Here is a 21196-nt window from a genome sequence, read left to right on the forward strand (position 1 = left end):
TTTTTGATCTATTTTTTGCACCACCACATCACTCCACTTTCAGGTGTTAGGTGTTAGTGCCAGGTGTTAACAGTTCATGGATTTTACGGAGTCTCAACCATATGTCTCCAGCTGCTCATTCCTTCTTAACTTTAACAATAAAGTATTCATGAAAAATCTTACAGGAGACATAAGTGTGCTGTATTTGAATCATACTGCAGTTCTTGTAAAGTTAATCTACTGGTTCTTAGCCAGCATGCAGAAGGGTACAGGGAGGGTAATATATTACATATTTAATATATTTATTTTTTATTTTTAAACCAACTTTTTGGTTTAAAAAGGGTGACAAAGAATAAAGACATCTCATCTATAGTCTATATAATGCAAATAGAGTCATAACTGAACTATTCTTAAAGCTGATTTATAGATATACCTCGGACTTATGCTATAGCCTCAACTTGGTTTTCATGTTATTCGTCTGTGTTATTGTCCATGACAAGGTACAATTACAGATGCAGACCACTAGTGGGCAGTCTCCAAAGGAATGTTGCTGGTGTAACCCACAAGATTAAGGCAAAAGCCAGTAGAAGCAGCAGCTTATTATGTACGTTGTTGGAGAAATAACAGCAATGATGGTGGCAATTTTTGTTGCAGCTTGACTTAACTGTAGTTATGTCGCAAGCGAAAAATACATATGATGAAATCAAATGTTTTTTATTTTTTTTTACCTCTGAAGGTGGGATTCTAGCAGACCAGCCGTAGTGATTGCGGATCGCATAGATTTGACAAGTTGTTACTTTTTTGGTATGTCAGGCTATGCCATTGGTTTGACTCGAGTATAAATCAACCTATAGACAACTTCTTAATTTAGCATATTGTAATATTTTGTGGCAACCATTGCGTTCAATTTTTGCTATCTTGTTAATTGATTTATTTTTATTTTATTTATTATTTTATTTTTAATACAACAAGAGGAATCCTAGAGTTATCATCTCATCTATAAATAGACTTCTGTAATCAGAATAAAGTCATAAGGGAAGTAACCTTAACCCCAGTTTCATAGCCTAGTCCCAGACACACAATGCATGTCTGAGCTGTTTTAACAAAAAAATAAAAAAAAAAATAAAAAAAAAAAATAATTAATAATTGCTCTGACATATCTTAAAATATGGAAGTTTGGTCACACTTTAAGGTTAAATTCTCGCTATTAATAAACCATTAACTATGACTTTATATATATTATAATTAAAGATTAAGTCAGAAGGGAATTGACCTTAAACATTTGTTTGTATCATCCTTCATGCTTTGTCTCTCTTTATTTTTAATGGTTTTACAATTAATTAAACATGTGAATAACACCAAATGAAGTTCTGCTCTGTACACAAGTAGAGAAAACTAACTCAAAGGCTGTTATAGCCGACCACAGATAGCTTCGGCTCTGCTTCTGATTATGGGTGGACAGTAGGTGGCAAGAGGTTGGGTCATTTCCCTTAAAGGAGTCGCACTGTGTCAGTAAAGCTCCAGAAGCCATCTTGCTTCTCCGTCCTCATTACTGCTTATCTTCCAGGCCTCTTCCCATCGTTAAGTCTGACTTATTTACCATTTCCTATAGTGCATGCTATGAACATTTGATGTAATAAGCCTACAGTAATAAATACTTTCCCAGCTGAACATATACGTTCAGATCTCTGCGTCTAAGCCTCTCCACATGGTCTATATCCTCACAGCCCTCTCAAACCCCTCATTCACTCGCGCTGTGGGAATAGATTCAGTGTTCTGCATTCAAAACGGCAAAATGGCGGGCTGCTGGCATGCCACTCTCCACTATGGTACAATTAACAGGAATGCTCGTTCCAAAAAGAAGATAGGAGAAAACCGAGAAGTTGAAATCTCACGAACTGGTTGGATCTGTTGTTCCTCCAAAATCATTGTCTTTTCCCCGTTGTTCTTCTCTATCAGTGCTGGCTCTCCAGTCTCAGGGTGCCGCTGCACACCACTCGCTGCTGTGTTACCATGGCAGCCGCAGAGCCTGTGGAAGGCAGTATGAAGAGACATGAAACACAAGCAGACCATCTTTTTTAGGAGCTTAGATCTCTATGCACCACACATCATCCATTTGTCCAAGCCAATTGAACAAGTCACTTTGACATTAAAGAGCCTTCCTTGGGACAGTTCAAAGGTCTGCTTGAGCTTATTAAGAAAACGATTGATTTAAGCTAAAATTCTGTCACATACAGTAGATATAAGGAAATGGGGAAAAATGGGGGTGCTTTGATACTTTTACATACTATGAAAATGAATGATTGCAATGTGCACTAGAGTATAGAGTATTGTACACTGTACTTCATGACACAACAAATGGCTTTGCTGTAGTAACACAATATTGTCTTTCCAAAAAGTTATTGCCAGTCAAAAAAAAAAAATAATAATAAAAAAAAAAATTATCATTCCATCAACTGTCAATAGATGAAAAAGTAATGCTAGCATAATATAATTACAAATTCAATTGCCAAAGTAATGTAATATAAAATATAAAAAGTGCAGTGTTATACATATTACCATTCAAAGGTTTGGGGTGGTTCAGATTTGTAATTTATTATATATAATAATAATAATAATAATAATAATAATAATAATAATAATAATTAGCGTTTTTTTTTTTTACTCCAGCCTTCACTGCCATCCTTCAGGGATGTGTTAATTTTGTGTTAAACATTTATCGTTATTATCAATTATAAAAGCAGTTGTGATGCTTAATATTTTTGTGGAAACTGTGATGCATTTTTTAGGATACTTTGATGAATGAAAAGTTCAAAAGAACAGCATTAATTTGAAATAGGAATCTTTTGTGACATTCTGTCATTTTTTTATCAATTGAAAAAAAATAAAAAAAAAATAAAAAAAAATCACTGACACCAAACTTTTAAACAGTATTGTATGTGTAGTGATCACAATATGTAGTGATTCTGACATCTGTATGCATAATGAATTGTGATTGGTCATTTGTTTCTTGCATATGTGTACTCATCAAAGCCAGCACTTGTGAGCACTGGTATTTCCTTCATGAAAACTAGTTTCTAGTCATGCTTTTTGGTATTTGCAAACGATAAATCCTTTTTCACAAAGCCTTTTATAAATATTAGCAGTTTAGACATGAAGTCACAAAGTCTCTACAAGATCAAACGACCAAACTGAGAAGCAGAGCTCGACCAGTGATCGGCGTGTTCAACTGAAGTGTGAAAGAAACTCTTGGCTGGAATACCAATAGCCAGTCCTCTCTCCAATCCCTCCCTCCCCTGCCTCCATTGCTCTTTTTTTCCCCCTTCTCCATCCCTCTGTTCTAGAACTCTCAGAGGCTGCTCCTCACATATGCTCTGTGTCTCTCCGGGGAAATGTAAGAGTGACGGATCCAACGGAAGACTGACAGGGCCCGGGTCCTCCCGCCGATTTCCACTCGCAGAAAAGAAATCATGCGATTATCCAGTCACCGCTAATGATTCCCATGCTGGCCTGTCAGAGAAGAACTCATCACCCATCAGTGACAAGCAAGCTCCTTCACCTGTGTGAGGCACATACACACACTCTGCACTTGCTCTGACATAGAGTTTGTTTATTTGGCTGGTGAGAGAGAATTTTGCACGGTAGGTAGGTGCGATGACTCACATTTTCTCTGGCGTTGTCTTTCCTTCCTCCCTCTCAAACTCACACACATGAACGCCAACTCAAATCTCTCCTAAACAAACCTCCCATCACTCTCTTTTCCCCTCAACCCTTATTTTACCCTAGAGAGGCTCCTAGTTATCATTATGATTCATTCACTCACTCGCACAGAGGCTTTTTGCTCCTTTACTTGCCTGGAAGGCAACATATCCACTTGGCATGCACCCATAATTCAGAATTCTTCTGTAGCTATCAAACTAGAGGCTTTACAGGGCATGGGTGTCTTTTTACTGTACGTCTGATGTTTTATATTTTTTACACACAGTGGAGTTCAAAAGCTTGCGAGAACATATAAACAATATTTTAGCATAAATAGTAATGTTTATTTCAATTTCAAATAAATACTGTTCTTTTGAACCTTATATATTAATCAGATAACGCAGAAATAAATATGTATTGCCGTTTTCACAATAAATAAAAATAAAAATAAGCAGCACAATTTTCAACATTAATAATAAGAAACATTTCTTGAGCAGCAAATCAATGTATATTAGAGTGATTTCTGAAGGGTCAGTGAAACTGAAGACTGCTTTGCCATCACTGGAATAAATTGACGTTCAAATAGAAAAGAGTTTAAATTGTAATATTACAATGTTACTGTATTTCTGATCAAATACTGTAAATGCAACCTTGATAAGCATAATACAGTTCTTTAAAAAAACTAAAATCTTACTAAACCTTGTAAAAAATCTTGTAACCAGAGAATTAGATTTGTAAATTCAGAAGAATAATTTCTGAGCATTTCTGCATCAACAATTTAATAAAACATCCTGAAATGTATTATAATGTTAATTGTTAAGCTGGTATTATCAAACAAATGAATAAATATTAGTCTCAGACTTTTGAACCTTTGAAGAATTGCTATTTCAATAGACTTTAATCAGGGTAGATGCCATATTGATAGGGGTATAGACTTAGTTTACACAATGGCATGCACTGTGGAGGTCCTAGATCACATGTACTTTTCAAAACTCACAACTTTCAAAACTGTTTCATGGAGTTGTTGTCTACTCAAAGTTTATTGTAAAGATGTTTTGTCAGCAGAACAACCGTTATGTCCATTGAACGCACTGTACTTCTATTTCTCACAGCCTCGTTTTCATTCATGTCAATGATTAAATTGGACTTTTCCTTGACTAAGGTCTGTTGAGATGACCCAACCTTTACACCTCAGCTAAACATCTCAGATTCAATATGATTTCTACCAAAACTCACCATGGATATCTTGTAGTCCCCAGTTACCTGTACGATCTCCAGCAAAGAGTTTTTCCAACTTATCAACTTCGAGAAATGCTTTTCGATGCAGTCTGGTTGTCTTAACAATTTTTTATATTCATAATATGTATGTCGTCCTAGAGGCAATAGCTCTTTAGGTGATGTTGGGGAATATTCTTTTTGAAAAGGAGGTCAGGTATCTAGACTCAACTTTTTTCCATGTCAAAAAGTTTTGATTTCTTCCTTTTCTCAGGGGAGGGATGCATAGAAATAAAAAAATAAAATAAAAAACGGGGGAGGGAAGTCAGTAGGTCTGTTGCTTCGCCTTCACCCTCAGTTGGCCCGGCTCTTTATCCTCACCTCACGGACTCGCTGTCAGGAAGAAAGACTGAGCATCAAGAGAGCGAAAAATAGAGAGATTGCATTTGATTCAGTAAGGAAGATTGGGAGAGCCAGGGGGCTCAATTACCACAGTAGCTCTTAAGTGCCTATTTGTTATATAATCGTCTCCTTAACACAGTTTTAAAGAGTAGAACAGGTTTTGACTACAAATAATTAACAGGATTTTACATAGATCTCAATTACTTTACCCCCGTGTTACAATGTGTTGCATCACTGGCCTGCGAGTGTTGCCCGAAACCTCAAGACCTCCACTGAGTGCCATGGCATGTTATCGTTGTCCTATTTCCAACTATTTCTTCTCTAGCTGATTTAATAAGTTAAATGTGTCTGTATTTGTGTGTCACCTCTTCGCAGCGGATGATGGCTGTGGCGGCACACTACGGGGTCAAAGTGGTGTCATCACCAGTCCAAATTACCCCCAGGAGTACAACAACAACGCAGACTGCACCTGGACAGTGCTGGCCGAACCAGGAGACACCATCGCCTTGGTCTTCTCTGACTTTCAGTTGGAAGAAGACTACGACGTTCTGGAGATAACCGGCACAGAAGGATCCTCTCAGTGGTGAGTGACCTAACAGTTTGCTTTTTCAGGCGTCGCTGGGGAAAACAAAGTCTAAGCAGCGAGAACGCTTGTTGTGGTGCTGTTGGCAGCGGGTAGGTGTTTTACAAGAGAGAGGAAGCCAGGAGAACCACAGTCATGAAACATCTCAGCACTTGTTCAATGGAACAGAACCAAATCACAGCTTGATTCAATTATTCAGCACATAATGCGCACAGAGCTTGGACCAAATAGAGGGGATAAAAACGTTGCAGTCCATCGCAAACCTTGTCTGGGGAGCACCGGAGTACTGTTCATTTATGAAAATGGTTTTATGGGCCTCTTAGTCTCCACGTTCACACAATTTCTTTTTTCACACCTATTAAGTACTGTAACAGGCTCTCAGAAATTCTTATTGGATCAAGATAGGGTTTTTTTTTTTTGCTTCAGGGCTGTGGACATGAATGTGGCATTAGATGAGGCAGTGTGTAATTTTTAGTATATGCTAGACTGTTTTCTTTTATCCCATTTTAATATGTAGAGAAGGATGCCATTTTTCGGTTGTTTCTGAGTTGTTATTTGGGGAAAGTGCTGGAAACCTGAATGTATACAATATGTTGGATGACTTCAATAATTTAGTCTGCTTCAAACACAAAACTTTCTTACAACCAACCTACGGATCACATTTAGATTTTCCTCCATCCAATCAATAACTTTTGCATAAAAGTCCAGACCAATTTTTTTTTTTTTTTTTCAGTAGTCTGTTTTGGATGTGTATCACAGTGCAGAAGGAAAAAAATCTGTTGCTGCTTCTGCTACATCGCAGTTTTAACAAATTTAACCAAATGGTAAAGTGCTAACAAAAAAAAAATGTTACATTTTTAGAATTTTTTTTGTAGACTGGTAGCTGTGGGAAAAAAGTATATAATAAAAATAAGTTGACAGTAGTTTCCCAGAAGAATGGTGGCTAATTGGACCACCGTGAAAATGCTGGGGACTTGGAGACCATAGCTTAGTTCCTTTGATGCTGTAGATTCTGAAGAATGAGCTGCATCAGTTGGCATGTAAATTAACAGCTTATGTCTGTAGACCAATAAAAGAAAAAAAAAATACTGTGGAGCCAAGTGCCTCGCTTCTGCTGGAGTCCAGTCCTATACGTGTGTGCACCTTGAGTCGTGACACCCTGCACTGGAGTCATGAAGCATGGATGCATGTCTGCCGCTCATACACCCTTCTCTGAAGGTCAACGGAGGAGTGCTGAAGGAAGGTTGTTCTTGGCCAGAGGAGGCGATCGATAGACCCCACTTCTCTCTGTCCCTTTGCTGCCACCATGCATGGGGTCACTGCTGAGTCCTTAATTAAACAGGCAATTAACAGAGGGTGAGGAGCGAGCAGACAGAGAGAGACGAGATTGTGTCGTTCGGCCTTGGCATGTTCTAGAAGCCTCAGGGAGAGTAAATAAGAAAGGAACGAACAACCCAGCACCAGAACTTCACAGGTAATTAAACAATGAAAATGCCCAAAAATTAACAAAAGAAGCATCAAATACTGTCAGAGCAGCCAATCGCTGCACAGCACCAGTTGGAACTCCAGGTTAGTTTTTTTTTTTTTTTATCTGAGGGATTGGGGAAGTATTTCTGCGTACTGAAAAATTTAGAGAGAATTTAGATGAGTAATTTAAAAGGTAGGATTGTATACCTAATCAAATGGGCTAATATCTATGAATATTAAACCCAAAAAAGGTCTGCTGTCAAATGCTAATTCTGCATGTCTTAATGTCTCTGTGTGAATGAGCAGCACAGTTTCGTACTCATACATGTATATTTGATCTCCAGAGCTGCTCAATAGAGAGTTTATTTCATGATCATATCATAATTTCATTTAATAAACCTGTCGTCAGATAAATAGAAACTATTTAATACAAGGTCTTCACTCTCTGCCAAAATAAAGGTTTGGTTTAACTTGAAGAAATTATGACAGAAAAATATTACAGTTATTATTGTACAGCATGTATAATCAAAATGTAATACTAATAGTACTACTAATAACAAGAACAACAAAAATACAGTTTATTAATAGTTTTTGTTTTTAAGGAATATCACACAATATCATATTTTTGGTCAATTTTTAATTTAAAACGGTGAAGCTCTCGTGCTGCACTTAATTTGATTACATTTTAAGATAAATACACTGTTAGTTTTTTTGTATATTTGTTTTATAGCAGACTTTTTTTTGATAAGGACTTCTTTTGAAATAGTAAAACACAGAATCCAGAAACAAATTCAAACAGACACAGAACTGCATCTCTGAGAAAAGCAAAACTAATTTCATGAGTAACTATAATTTTAATACTTTGGTATAAAATATACTGCTGTTAAAGTTTAATTAATTCAATAGATTAGATATTGTATATTAAACTCCATTAAAATGGAAAAATTAAAACATAAAACTAAAAATTTGTGATAAAGTAGATTTCATAGTATCCTAGATAAATTATCGTTGGCATAAGTTGCTGTTAATTTTCATCTCCAGATTTCTTAGATATTTAGCTGGCAGTTTGGATTGGTCTGAGTAGGAGGATTAACAAGTGTGTGTATGTGTGTGTGTGTGTTTGTTTGTGTAAAGGTGAAGGATAAACAGAGGTCTCTAATATGAATGGTCATCATTTTAGACACGCCCCCTTAAGGAGGAATGTCAAAGGCCATGTGCAAAAATCAATATACAAGTGATCAGGAAGAAAAACAGTGCTGCTCTTTCAGGACCTGTTTTTATCACCCTGAGCATTTGATTGGCACAAGACATGTCTGTGTGCTGTACAGGACCTAACAAATAACACTGGACACTCAGTCATGTGCCCACAGCAGGGTTACCCATGAATCACTCCAGAGACCCTCATTCCCTCTTTATCTCCTTTAGCACAGATCCACTGAGCGGCAATAACACTACTATATCACCATGAGTATCCTGCTCGGGTAAAACATGTTATCGACACCACTTGAGGCAGTTTCGTATGAATTCACATGATGTTCCACCCACTAAGGGTTTATCTTTCTTGACCTATTTGAATATTGCCACAGTCGTGGCTTGGTGGGATAGTGCATATGTTCATACATTGTACAGTGGTGCTTAAGTGCAGTAACCCATGTCCAAAACAACCTATCATGATTAGTTTCCTGTGTTCATCACTTTCTTGTTCATTTAAAGGCTAAATAAATAAATCAAATACATTATTATTATTATTAACTTTATTTTTAATTTTCATTTATTTACTCTTTTTTTATATTCGATACATCAGAGATCCTTTTGCTGTTGCTTGGTTTTTTTTTGCAGATCTGAGGCTGTCAGTCCTCTGGTTCTCCCTCATCTCTTGTTACTCAGCAGGGTTGAGAGCAGAGAGCCGGCCAGTATGCCCTAGGCACCTAAACACTGCTATAAGGATTGTTTGTTACTTATGCATCTAAACAATGCTTTATTCCTCTCTCTTTCTCTGACTCACCAGTCTCTATCTGTAGATCTCCATCGAGACTGACTGATGTTCAATAACTACTTGTGTTATTGATTACCTGTTTCTTCTCAACTGTGAGAGAGACTGGTATTTATAGAAAGCACTGGATTTTTGGGATGGAGCCATGCCTCAAAAGGTCATTCTGCAGGCCTTTTTTTTTTTTTTCTTTAGGTGAACACAGTGTTGTTCTAATGTCCTACAATATCAAAAGAACAATTACATTTGATTCCACGTATGGAGATTTTAAATGATAGATGCTAAGGAATCTGATTTGCTTTCAATTCCTTTAAACATTCATTAGACTAACAATATTTCCCCAAATATTGCCCCCAAATCTTACTTGTAAGATCCCAGAATGCATTGCAGCGTAAATGTTTATTTTTTCTTTTTGTGTGGTTTGTGTGGTTATATTTGTTATTGTCACTGTTGTAGAGGTTCAAATGCAGTAATGAGATCAGCTTTTGAATACAGAGCCTATTTAATCCATGTTTAAGAATTAAATTGTGAAATTAATAGCATCGCTATTTGTTTTGCATTGAATCTTGAAGGGAATTTATTTATTTATTATATTTATTTATTAGCTAGGAATCTTTAGCTGTTAACAAATATGATTGTTAGACATAGAAAAATGTACATACTACTGTTCAAAAGCAATTGAAATTATACATTTTCTATACATTTATATTTCAAATGAACATATTTCTTGATCAGCTTTGCTCCTCAAAGAATCTTGAACAAAGTATAAAAGAAAACACTAAGCAGCACAACTGTTTTTAACATCAATGATAATTACAAATCTTTCTTGAGCATCAAGTCAGCATATTAGAGTGATTTCTTATTAAAATAGAAAACGGTTACTGTAATAATATTTCACAGAATTGCTGTTTTTCTGTATTTTGTAATCCCTAACTGTAGCTGCCCCCAAGTTTTTACATAGTAGCATAAAATTATTATTATTATTATTATTATTATTATTATTATTATTATTATTATTGGTTAGCTTTCTGGTTTGAGAGAGGTTTTTGTCAGCTGGTTGAGCAAGGAGACTGGATTAGTGACTAGTGAAACCAGATGAAAACCAGCTTGTCAAACTACCTTAGACTGTTTTAAGCTCATGCTGAATCTTTTAGCGCATCAGTTGACTTGTAGAACACACAAGTCACATTTAGTACTCTTTCATCTCCTAGAAATCTCACATCTCTCTCCTTTCTGAAGATCTCTGGTGCGCTATACCCTTGTGACCGTGCCTTTGTTGGTTGCTGACGTACATCTTCCTTCTTAAGGTCTCCCCAGCTGTGTTTTAACCTCCGCAGCACTTGATTTAGCCCGTCTCGGTCTATTCATGCTGGAGACCAGGATGTTCCAATCCCAAGTCCTCAGGGAGAATCTGTCATTCTGCTGGCTGCCATTCACAAAACCCTGTGCGCTTCTAGCAATATCTCGCTGTTCGTTTTGGACGCGGACAGAGAGACGGGTGTCGCGCATTTTGTTTTGCACATTTGGCTGGCAGCGGCGCAGGCTCAAGTAATTGCCCACTTGCTTTCCTGTCGCCCTCTTTAGATTACAGTCTGGATTCACGTGACTGGCAGAGGATTTGTCATCGGTGTGCTGCACCACATTTGCCTGGTTTTAAGAGGTGAAGTTTTATTTATGAGAGGCGCTTAACAAAACAACCTGAGAGCAAAAAAAAGCTACAAGCGTTGTAAATCATTGACACAATTTTATTTCTTCATTTATCCTGATAAACATGTATGCCTCGGCCCATTGGTGGAGGACTGGGGCATAGCATTGGTTTTTCGGTGCGTGTTGGTGTTAAACATGATGACTGATCAGCAGTCAAGTCACGCAGATCCCCGCAGAGACAATCTCCTTCTTGTCAGTCTTTCCCCTGCAACCTCCCCCTCATTATTATTGAGATGCCATGAAACGTCAGGATGCAGGCAGGCTGCTCTAATTGTCAGATGAAAGTGTGCCATTCTGAAGTCGTTCATAATAAATGCCGTTTCTTATTTTATTTTTCTCCTCCTCGGCCCTCTGGTTACCGTTTTTAAAATGGTGCGAAACTTGGCCAGAACGAACACTGGGGACGGAAGGTGTTGCGTTTCGCATGGAAATCTGAAGGAGTGTTGCAAATGTTCAGTTCTCCATGGTTTAGACACATGCCACGGATAATTACATCAGACTGTAAAAGCAGGTCAGCGTCGTACTGTGGAGGGGGATATCAATACCATTTCTCTACTGGATGCCTTTCTCGTTACTTGCGCTGTTTTTTTTCCTCTTTCATATGTTTCCCTCCTCCCGTTGTCTTGATTATTTTTTTCTTTCTGACTCAAGATGGCTAGAGTTCAAACAGAATGAATTGTCTTTCGAAGGGGGGATTCAGACACATGCACAATTTGTTCTCAATTCACCCAGATCAAAATCTAATTCATCTTTGTTACTGAATGTATTATTTAGTAAAAAAAAAAAAAAAGACAGAAAACAAAATGTGCATAATAACCAATGCAACGGGTTGGTGTCTTTTAAAGGGACGGCACAGCCAGAATCACAAAATATAGGTTTTTGAAGAAGATTTACAGATATTTTCTAAAGACTGATTTTCTTTTAGTGACTTCCCCAGTCTCATTTCTGTACAAATTGTTCTTTTGAGCAAGCTTTTTAAAAAATAAACCTGTTAATACACAAATTAGACTGATCTGGTTTTGATGTTCACTCAGTGATGCAATGGTTTTACAATTTTGCCTGAAAAACCCGTAGTTTATCAGGCTAATCTATCTATCTATCTATCTATCTATCTATCTATCTATCTATCTATCTATCTATCTATCTATCTATCTATCTATCTATCTATCTATCTATCTATATATATATATATATATTTTTTTTTTTTTTTTTTTTTTTTTACAAATAATTTAAATTAAATGTTATACTGTTTTGTATAAAAACTGTTATTTTAAATGTTACAAGTGAATTGTAATCATGAAACTACAATGTACAATATGAGGCTCCATTGAATTATTCATTTTAAAAGACTGACTTAAAGGTATAGTTCACCCACAACTGAAAATTGTCATCATCTACTCACCCTCATGTGGTTGCAAACCTGAATGAGTTCCTTTCTTATGTTGTACATCAAATAAGATATTTTGAAGAATTCTGGTAATCAAATAGTTGATGGTCCCCATTGACTTCTGTAATATTCCTTTCACTACTATGGAAGCCGATGAGAATATTCACTTACCTCAAGATTTGGTTCAATTATGATTCTGAGGGCAACAGTGTGACTATTCTAGGATTCTCGATGCATCACATAATAATAATAATAATACTATATTAATCAAAATATTATTTAATCTTAATAGTGACTATTATCTTGCACTTTTATATGCTACTTCAATATTGACTCAAAGTTAATCAATCTGTAAATCAATAATTATTTTGGATTGACATGAGGGTGAGTAAATACTGACAATCTTTGTGTGAAGGACTCTTTTATGTTGAAATTGACAAATTACTGTCATTTTTAAGATGACTCAAAGTTGCCTGAAAGCATCACATGTAAGTGTGGCATGTAACTATGGTCTTCTTCTCCTGAAGACCTGAGGAAATGACAAAGAAGGGGGCTGTCAGGATGACGGGAGCTGAGTGCATTATCATTATGGTTTCTGGTTGTACTGCAAGCCGTTTCACATAAGCCTTAACAACGACATCGCGTTGGGCTTCGTGACATTGCCGTTTCAATTATACCTCGAGATGTGCTACTCTGCATGTAAAGTAGATCCTTCCCATCCTTACACACGTATACCCTCCATGAATAATACACAGGACCATATGCTCTGGAGGAGTATGTGCAAAGCATGCAAGTAGAGATCACATGCAAACATATGTGTTGTGGTTAGGTATTCTCTCTATTTATTTATCCAGTGTTCACCTGGGGACATGAGAACCTGCAGTATTTTGGGTTGTAATGTTTAGTAAGTAAATCTACACTGCATCATCTAGATTCCTGCTTGTATAAATATCTCTAAGGTGCAGAACAACTTCTCACCCTCTTCATGTTTCCACCATGTCTTTGCTGAAGCAGCGGAATTAAACTGAAACTATGTGTTGGCTTCCCATCAAGGACAGCGTGAAATCAATAGCTGTCTCTTTAGTCCGCCCGATGCACTTATCAACCATTTTTTTTTTCACGAGTCCTGTTTTATTTAGGCATGTGTTGGTCTAATGTCTCCATTCGAACTGAGCCATCCATCAAAACGGCACGGATGACCGTTGCTTAGCTGGTGTCTAGCAATATCAGATTGTTTACACGCATCCACTCGGCGTGTTAAGTTATCTCTCTCACTCTTCAGCCTAGCAGACGCCCATCTGAAATCAAAATCGACAGGAGTAGGTGAAGAAAATGGTCAGCAAACTCTCATATTTAGTTGCTTCCTATCAGTGTCATGACCTAAATCAACACTTTTCCCCCTCTCGGAATGTTACAAGAGCTTTTAAATGGAGGACAAAATGACACAGCGGTACATATGAATGAGGTGAGGGAGCCTATATATATCTTTTAGGACATTCTGTTGGACTGGTGGGTGTGAACCCATTGATTCTGGCTTGACGTGCTCTAAATTGACCCCTTCTAGGGTCCCTGCTCAGCTTTTGGCCCACATTGGGTAACAGCAAGATGGACTGGAGTGTTTTCGTAAGCACGTTTGCTGCTAGGTTTGCGGCTTTGTTCATTGTAATGATAGACGTGGACCGTACTATGAGAGATTAAAGGTAATGGATTAGATCAGCTCCCCATTCCTCACTGCTGATTACCCAGCACTCCTCTCATTTTTTATAGATGCCGGGCTGCTGTGATTGGCTCCGGTTTGCTCAGTGTGTTTCACAGGTATTGCTAAAGTGCACACACTGCATGACAGCACACTGAGTAGATGCAGTAGTTCTTGTTGCCTACAGCACAAAAGTGAACAAGGTGTGTGGAGGTCTTGGCAAGTAGCTCTCTGATCACTTATTCTTTGTGACTAAAGATCATACGCTGTGAGGGAACCATGGGGCAGGTTGAATTGGACAAACCTCTCAACTTTTCTTTTATGTTTTAAAGTTGTACATATTGTAGTATCAGTTAGTCAGTAAGTCAAACTATTGGCATCAAGTCTGGTCCACATTTACAGCAGTCAGTTGGGAACTGGAAATCAGTTCTCAGAACTATAGTAGTTTAATTAATAGATAGATAAGTATTATTTGTTTGCATGGAAATAAAAATGGAACTGGAAGACATTGTTTTTGAATGAAATAAAAAAAAAAATTGTCCAAAATTTTAAAAGAATCATGAACGGGTAATTTTTTATTATTGTTTACTGTTCTCTGAGGGCAACTTATGTTATCAATATTTTTACATATATATATATATATATATGTATATATATATATATATATATATATATATATATATATATATATATATATATATATATATATATATATATATATATATATATATATATATATATTTTTTTTTTTTTTTTTTTTTTTTTTTTTTACAAAAGTAACAAGCTATTCTCCACCCTTTTTTGACCCCCTCATCAGGAATCACCATTTGAATACGCATGTCGGATTTTAAACTTGGAAGTAAACAACCACTGCTATGATTGGCTAATAGTTGCGTATGTTTGATAGCCCAAAACCTTCACATATGGATGCTGTTGAGATTTAGGTAAAAAAATGCATAAATCAGTACATGTCAAATGATTTCTAATAACAGACAAAGCAATAGTGACCACACAGTAGAAACCGTTACTCCCACTTTTTTGGTGCGGCATTACTGCCAGTGTAGCCAACAATGGAGCCAATGTAGTTGGCGCAGCATCATCTTTTAGTTTCAGTTTTTTTTTTTTATACTGTATCAAATTGTGCCTTGTTTGTAAACTAATCTGCAGTAAATGGAAGTGAACAAAGTTCTTACAGATGCAGTCTTGCTTAAATAAAATTAATCCACTTTTTCTAAATGCTAAAATGAATCCAATTCAAAGACCACAACGTGGAACTGTAAGACCTTTTGTTGTATTCAGAGCCATCTTTATCACTTGGTTTCTGCATAGACCTGCGCTTGCCTCTCTCCTTATTTACACTGCATGTGTGAATCAATGGGTGGAGCCAAACAGGCAGTGCTATAGAAACAAGCGTTGTTCACTATTACGTCATAAAGTGGCACATTCCACAGCCTTTGTCATTTTGGAAGATTGCCTTTAATACAAGCTGTTTTTAGACTAACAAGTTTTAAGTTCTGAAACTTATAGGATGTTTTATAGTACAGTGACATCTTATACATTAAAAGACCAAGTGAATTTTTATTTCTGAGTTCATAACGCCTTTAATGAATGAAATATATTTGTTGTAGTATTGTTTAATATATAGTTAAAGGGAGATGCAATTTCTGTCATCATTTATTCATCTATCTCGTGTTGTTCATTAGTTCTTTTTTATTCTGTATAAAGAGAGCATAAGATCATAATGTGAAAAACATTGGAAGACATTAGCATTCATTTTCTAGACTTAAATTGTCAGTAGAACCACTAAGGAACCAACATCATTGAGGAAACAGAATCGTTCAATTCTTTCCTGTCTCTAGTGTGCATTATGGTGTAGTTCTCAACTTTATAACAAAAATATTCAATAACAAAAACATTCAGTTGTAGAAATGTGCATTGTTATGTATCCCAGTTGGCAGCAGTAAAGAACCAACTCTGATACCAGCATTATTTTTGTGGATTTGAATAACTGTAGCTTATTCTGAACAAGAGCCGTCTTCACAGACTCAGAGGAGGCCGTCTGACCGACATGTAAAACAACCAACCAACCACCAAGGACATATAATGTGTTATGCCAGTGGGGCCAGTGCCTCGGGGCCTCTCAGTGCCAGGGGCCTCAAACTGAGATGCCTGCTGTGGCTAGAGAAAAACCACAGCTGATGTAAAATTGACATAGAAACAAACAGTGCTTGAATGTGTTCCAGTGACTACTGGCACAGTGTGAAATAAATGCACATGTTCCTGGCTCCTCATCAGCTTCAACGTTTTCAAACAGTCACAGTACATTCTCGTCTCTTTGGCAGTGTATTACTGGTATATTGTGTACTTTCTAGTGCATTTCCTCATATTTATGTTTATTTTTATTTTAACACTTTTTTTTTTTTTTACAACCTCTCTATTGTGAGAACAAGTGGTCTTTGAAAAGGCTGGTGCCCTGGGAACTCCATAATCCATCACTACCAACCACATTTATAGGGGAATATTATAAATCTGAAATCAATAATGCTATAATAATAGACTGACTTCAAAGGGATAGTAAATTTCAGTGTGCAAGAAGTTAGTGTTTAGTGGTTTAGAATATTTTAGACATAATTCTCCAATGTGTAATACATTTCTGCTCAAGGACTTCTCATTTACTAGCATTTGATCACTACCAACTGCTCCAAAATATGTCAAACTATCGAAAACCTTGAATACTGCAAAGCTTCACCATAACAGCCTTGTTCCTTGTATAAAACACTTAATTTCTCCACAGACTGAACAGATCAAGTGCAGAGTCTTAGATGTTGGGGCAGCCAATTCAGATAGAATCGAGTGATTTCAGCCACGTTTGTGTGAAATATGCATCATGGAACTTGGGTTTTTATTGCTGCACGTAGACTGGTTAAACTAATAGATCTTTCTAGTGTAATTTCACTTGACATCGACTGTATATACATCATGAACATCACTTTCATTTCATTGAATTATTGAAATCCGAATGTCAGTTTATAGTTTCAATTTTTAATTGGGCTATTTGGTGTAGAAATTTGTGCCGTCAAAAAACCCCCTGATAAATGAAATAATTATTGCACTTGCTGTCAAGCTGTGTTCAATTACTGCAGTGTCAACAGTATTTAAAAACACTTCATGGATATTGCCAACGGTTGATCAATGAGATGTATTTTAACGATCGTCTCATTTGGGAACTCTGGACAGCAGTTTTGCGTCAGATGTGTTTTTCGTGTGGCATATGGACAGTAAAAGACAACAGATGAAAAAAAGGCTTGCCTAATCTATGCCGCATTGTTTTGGAAGTCTGGGGGCTTTGTTTCAGCATTGTGGATTTTCTTTTTATTTGTTGAGTTTATTTTGTGAAATATTGATGAGGGTGGGAGAAACTGCGGGCTGCACTCTTCTTTTACAGCCTGCTTTAATGAAAGTGCTCAGTGTTTCTTCGGCGTTTTATTTCATGAAGCGTGATTATTCTTCGCACACCACATCCCGCCACTAATCCTCACACCGCACACACACGCGCACACACTGAGGCATTAACATGATTAATTCATTTTCAGCCAAATAAGACGGCTATTTGCATAATAACACTCAAAGACATCATACGATGTGAAGGTCTTTTGTTTAACAGTTCTTCGCATACTGTAAATTTGGAGAGCATGTTTAAAGGGGTAGTTCACATGAAAATGAAGATGTGTCATTATTTACTCACCCTCGTGTAGTTTTAAATCTGTGTGCTATTACTCATGGGTCGGAACGCAGAATTCTGTCTGTCTGTCTGTCTGTCTGTCGATAGTGGCAGTAACATACTGTGCACCTCTTTCAAATCCTTCTCTTGAGTCATTTAGCAGACCACTGGGCTGTGTTTCTGAGTTTGAATTTCAGATAAACTGTGTTGTTCTCTCTGGCATGTGTATATCAGCATGTCCCTGCATGTCTTGGTGTCATCGAGTTTCATCGGTCACACCTCGACGTCCTCATTCAGAGATCAGCGTTCCCTCCGAGTCAGCAAGCCACGCTGCACTGGCTTCTCTCAAAATGGCTGACTCACTCTAAACAACACTAAAACACTATTCTATCTGCCCAGCACTTCTTATCAAAGCTTGGACTGGGCAACTGTATGACAGACAAATCCTTACACAGCAAGTGTACTCTGAAATGTAAGCTGCAAAATAACATTCTATGCCGTTTAGGGCTGCACAGTAAATACAATTTCTAATCGCGATTACAATTATGAAGGCCAAAATTACGTAATTGTTCAAAGCGGCAATTAATCGTTACCTCCACTTATGTTATTCTACGTGCTTAAGATTTTTTTTTTTTTTTTTTTTTTTTTTATAAATACATTATACTAAGGGATTTTCCCATTATTTTAATTTTAGTTTTAGTATAACATTATAATACCATTTATATATTTAAAAAAATTACAATTTAAAGAAGAACCCAGTCTTATGCTTAATACTATAGAAAAGCACTAAAACTTTTTTAATTTGTGTTTTCAGCTTGTTTATTTTCATTTAAAAATACGACATGCAGTTGCATAAAGCAATGTTATAAACATCATTCAATGTAAATTGTGATCATCATAATTAATAATTGAAATTGCAATTTCAAGGGAAAAATCAACAGTTATTATTTTTTGTCATAATAGTGCAGCCTTAATTCCATTGAAACTGCTGTATACACATCTTTTGGGCTGTTGCTTCTGGTCAGTGATATGTAGAGGGTGTCAAACATTTATTTAATGATGTGTGTAGAGAGTTTGTAAGTGTTAAATAATATAATATACTACAATAAAACAAATGAATGAGTATGCTGCATCTAATGTACAAGTAACTATATTGGACCCAGTACAGATTCTTTAACTTAAGCTGTGACATTTGTGTACAGATAAAAACTGAACTGTGCCATAAATGACAAGATGAGCAATTTTAAGCTGACAGGAGAAGATTTAAAGTGGTTGGAGTAGGGAAAAGAAAATCAATGATTTGAGTAAGCAGTGGGGTAGAGAGAACATTTTCATGTGTTGTGTGTGTGTAGGTGAGTTTTGATAGAGGAGAGAGAGAACCAGGTGCTGGGAGGAACTCAGAAGGGTCAAAGGGGAAGTTTTGATGGGACTTTATTCTACACTCTAGGAATATGTGAGCCGGATATTGATCGGCATGTTGGGTGATCCATCTAAATCCAATACCCCAGGATGAGAGGAGAACTCTGTGAGCTCCCTTGCATGACAGGGGTCAAAAAGTGAATGTGTATGTGTGTGTGTGTGTGTGTATAAATACTGTATGTGCATTATACAGGTTACTTTTTTTTATGAAAAATTCATAATATTATGAAATATTACATTTTAAATATATAATATACACAATATATGCATCTCGTACAATATATACATCTCGTATAATAGTAAATTAAACTTTTGGACAGAAAAAAAAGTGAGAGAATATCCCCAATTAGTTTTATCTTGCTTGTTTCATGTGTCTTCCCTTCCTCCCCGGTTGATGGGGGTTGGACGCCTTATGCGTTTTTAATTAGATGAGTTGATTAGGAAATTGGGGGAGAGGAAAATTAAAAATGGGATTAACACGGTCTTAGAATGGAATGAGAGCGATGCACTATCTGCTGCACATCAGTCGCCTGATTTGGCCATTATTAGCTTCCTGTTCACAGTGAGTAGCGCAGGATTACAACACAATGCTTGGCCAGGGAGCAAGAGGTAAATATCAAGGCAATGTGGATAGATTCCAGCTCTGATATTGGCATCTCATATTGATTAAATCAGATCTGTCTACTATATCTGTATCAGGTTGTCAAATCTATATTATAGACATGGGAGTAGACACCTGAGCATGCATTCTCTGGCTTCCTGTTACTGTAGAACCACATGAGAAGACTTAGGCTGTATTTTTGTATACACTGGCGATAGAGATACAGACATGACATTTTGTAATATGTTCAAGTGGTGAAAACGGCATATAAAGATGTCCTTGACTCATATGATGTGTGATGTTTGTGTACATAAGCAGCATTATTTGTGGTGAACAGTAGCCAATACCGTATGTCACATCAATGCATATCAATCCTTTCTTCCTGAAGCATGGCAAACAATCATATGCTACAGCAGCAGTAGGCCCTTTATTCCCTTACTTTTCATTCTCTCTCTTTCACTATGGCAAGAGCATGGCAATAATCAAAAATGTGGTCTGGCTCCTTTGTGTTTTCCCCTCAGATAATTGCATTGATATCTGCATATTGAGATTCAGAGGCTTTCATTCAGCTCACTGGCCTTTATTTTTTCAGTTATTAATACAGTTTCTTTTCATTTTGGATGGTTTCACAGGCATGCTTGAAGATGACAGTGAATGTTCTCCTCCTGAAGCCCGTGTTCAGAAAGTTAATGTGGAGTGAAGTGGAGGAGGATCTGTATTGTATGTAAATATATGTTTGAAGTCTTGAAATAATGGGTTGGTCAGTTTGAACTGGTGCATTGCGTTGTTTTCTGTTTAGTGAAAGGAAATTGCAGCTATATGTATATCCAATCTAATTTTATGAAATGTCTTACTTGGAGAACTGAAAAAAAAGGGGGAAAAGTTTTAATAATGCCCACTCTGAGTCGAAAACATTTTTAAAGTTTAAAACATTTCACTAAAATCCATTCAAAAATAAAAAATAAATCTGTATATATTAAAGCTCTTGTATTGTATGGAACTGTGATTACAAAAAAAAGGAGATTTCATCACTTCTGAACTAGTGAACAGTAAATTTGCATTATCTGTTAGGCCAGAATCTATTTTAGTTGCATATTTTATTGAAGGTAATAAAAGGTGTTTTTTTTTTTTTTTTTTTTTTTTTTTTTAGTTTTGTTTCAGAGGCGCACTATAAATAGCAAGTCTATAATGATAAATGGCTGCTGGTGTTAGAGTATTATTCTGGCTCATTTTCAGAGTGTTCTGATAGCTAGGTCTGAGGCCAAGAAAGGAGGATGGGAGTCATGCCAAAGAGTCTTAAAGTATTCACCTCTCAGCTTTCAATATCCCT

General features: G+C 36.7%; 1 protein-coding gene across 1 annotated transcript in view; it reads left to right on the plus strand.

Moving 5' to 3' along the window:
- The window catches only part of csmd2 (CUB and Sushi multiple domains 2), a 280903-nt gene that overhangs the window by 97378 nt on the left and 162329 nt on the right, over window positions 1-21196 (plus strand). The window contains exon 5 of the mRNA XM_026288864.1: window positions 5671-5878. Coding sequence (XP_026144649.1) covers window positions 5671-5878 — 208 coding nt within the window. The remainder of the gene's footprint in view (window positions 1-5670; window positions 5879-21196) is intronic.

The sequence above is a fragment of the Carassius auratus genome, chromosome 19, assembly GCF_003368295.1.
Source record: "Carassius auratus strain Wakin chromosome 19, ASM336829v1, whole genome shotgun sequence".
NCBI lineage: Eukaryota > Metazoa > Chordata > Actinopteri > Cypriniformes > Cyprinidae > Carassius > Carassius auratus.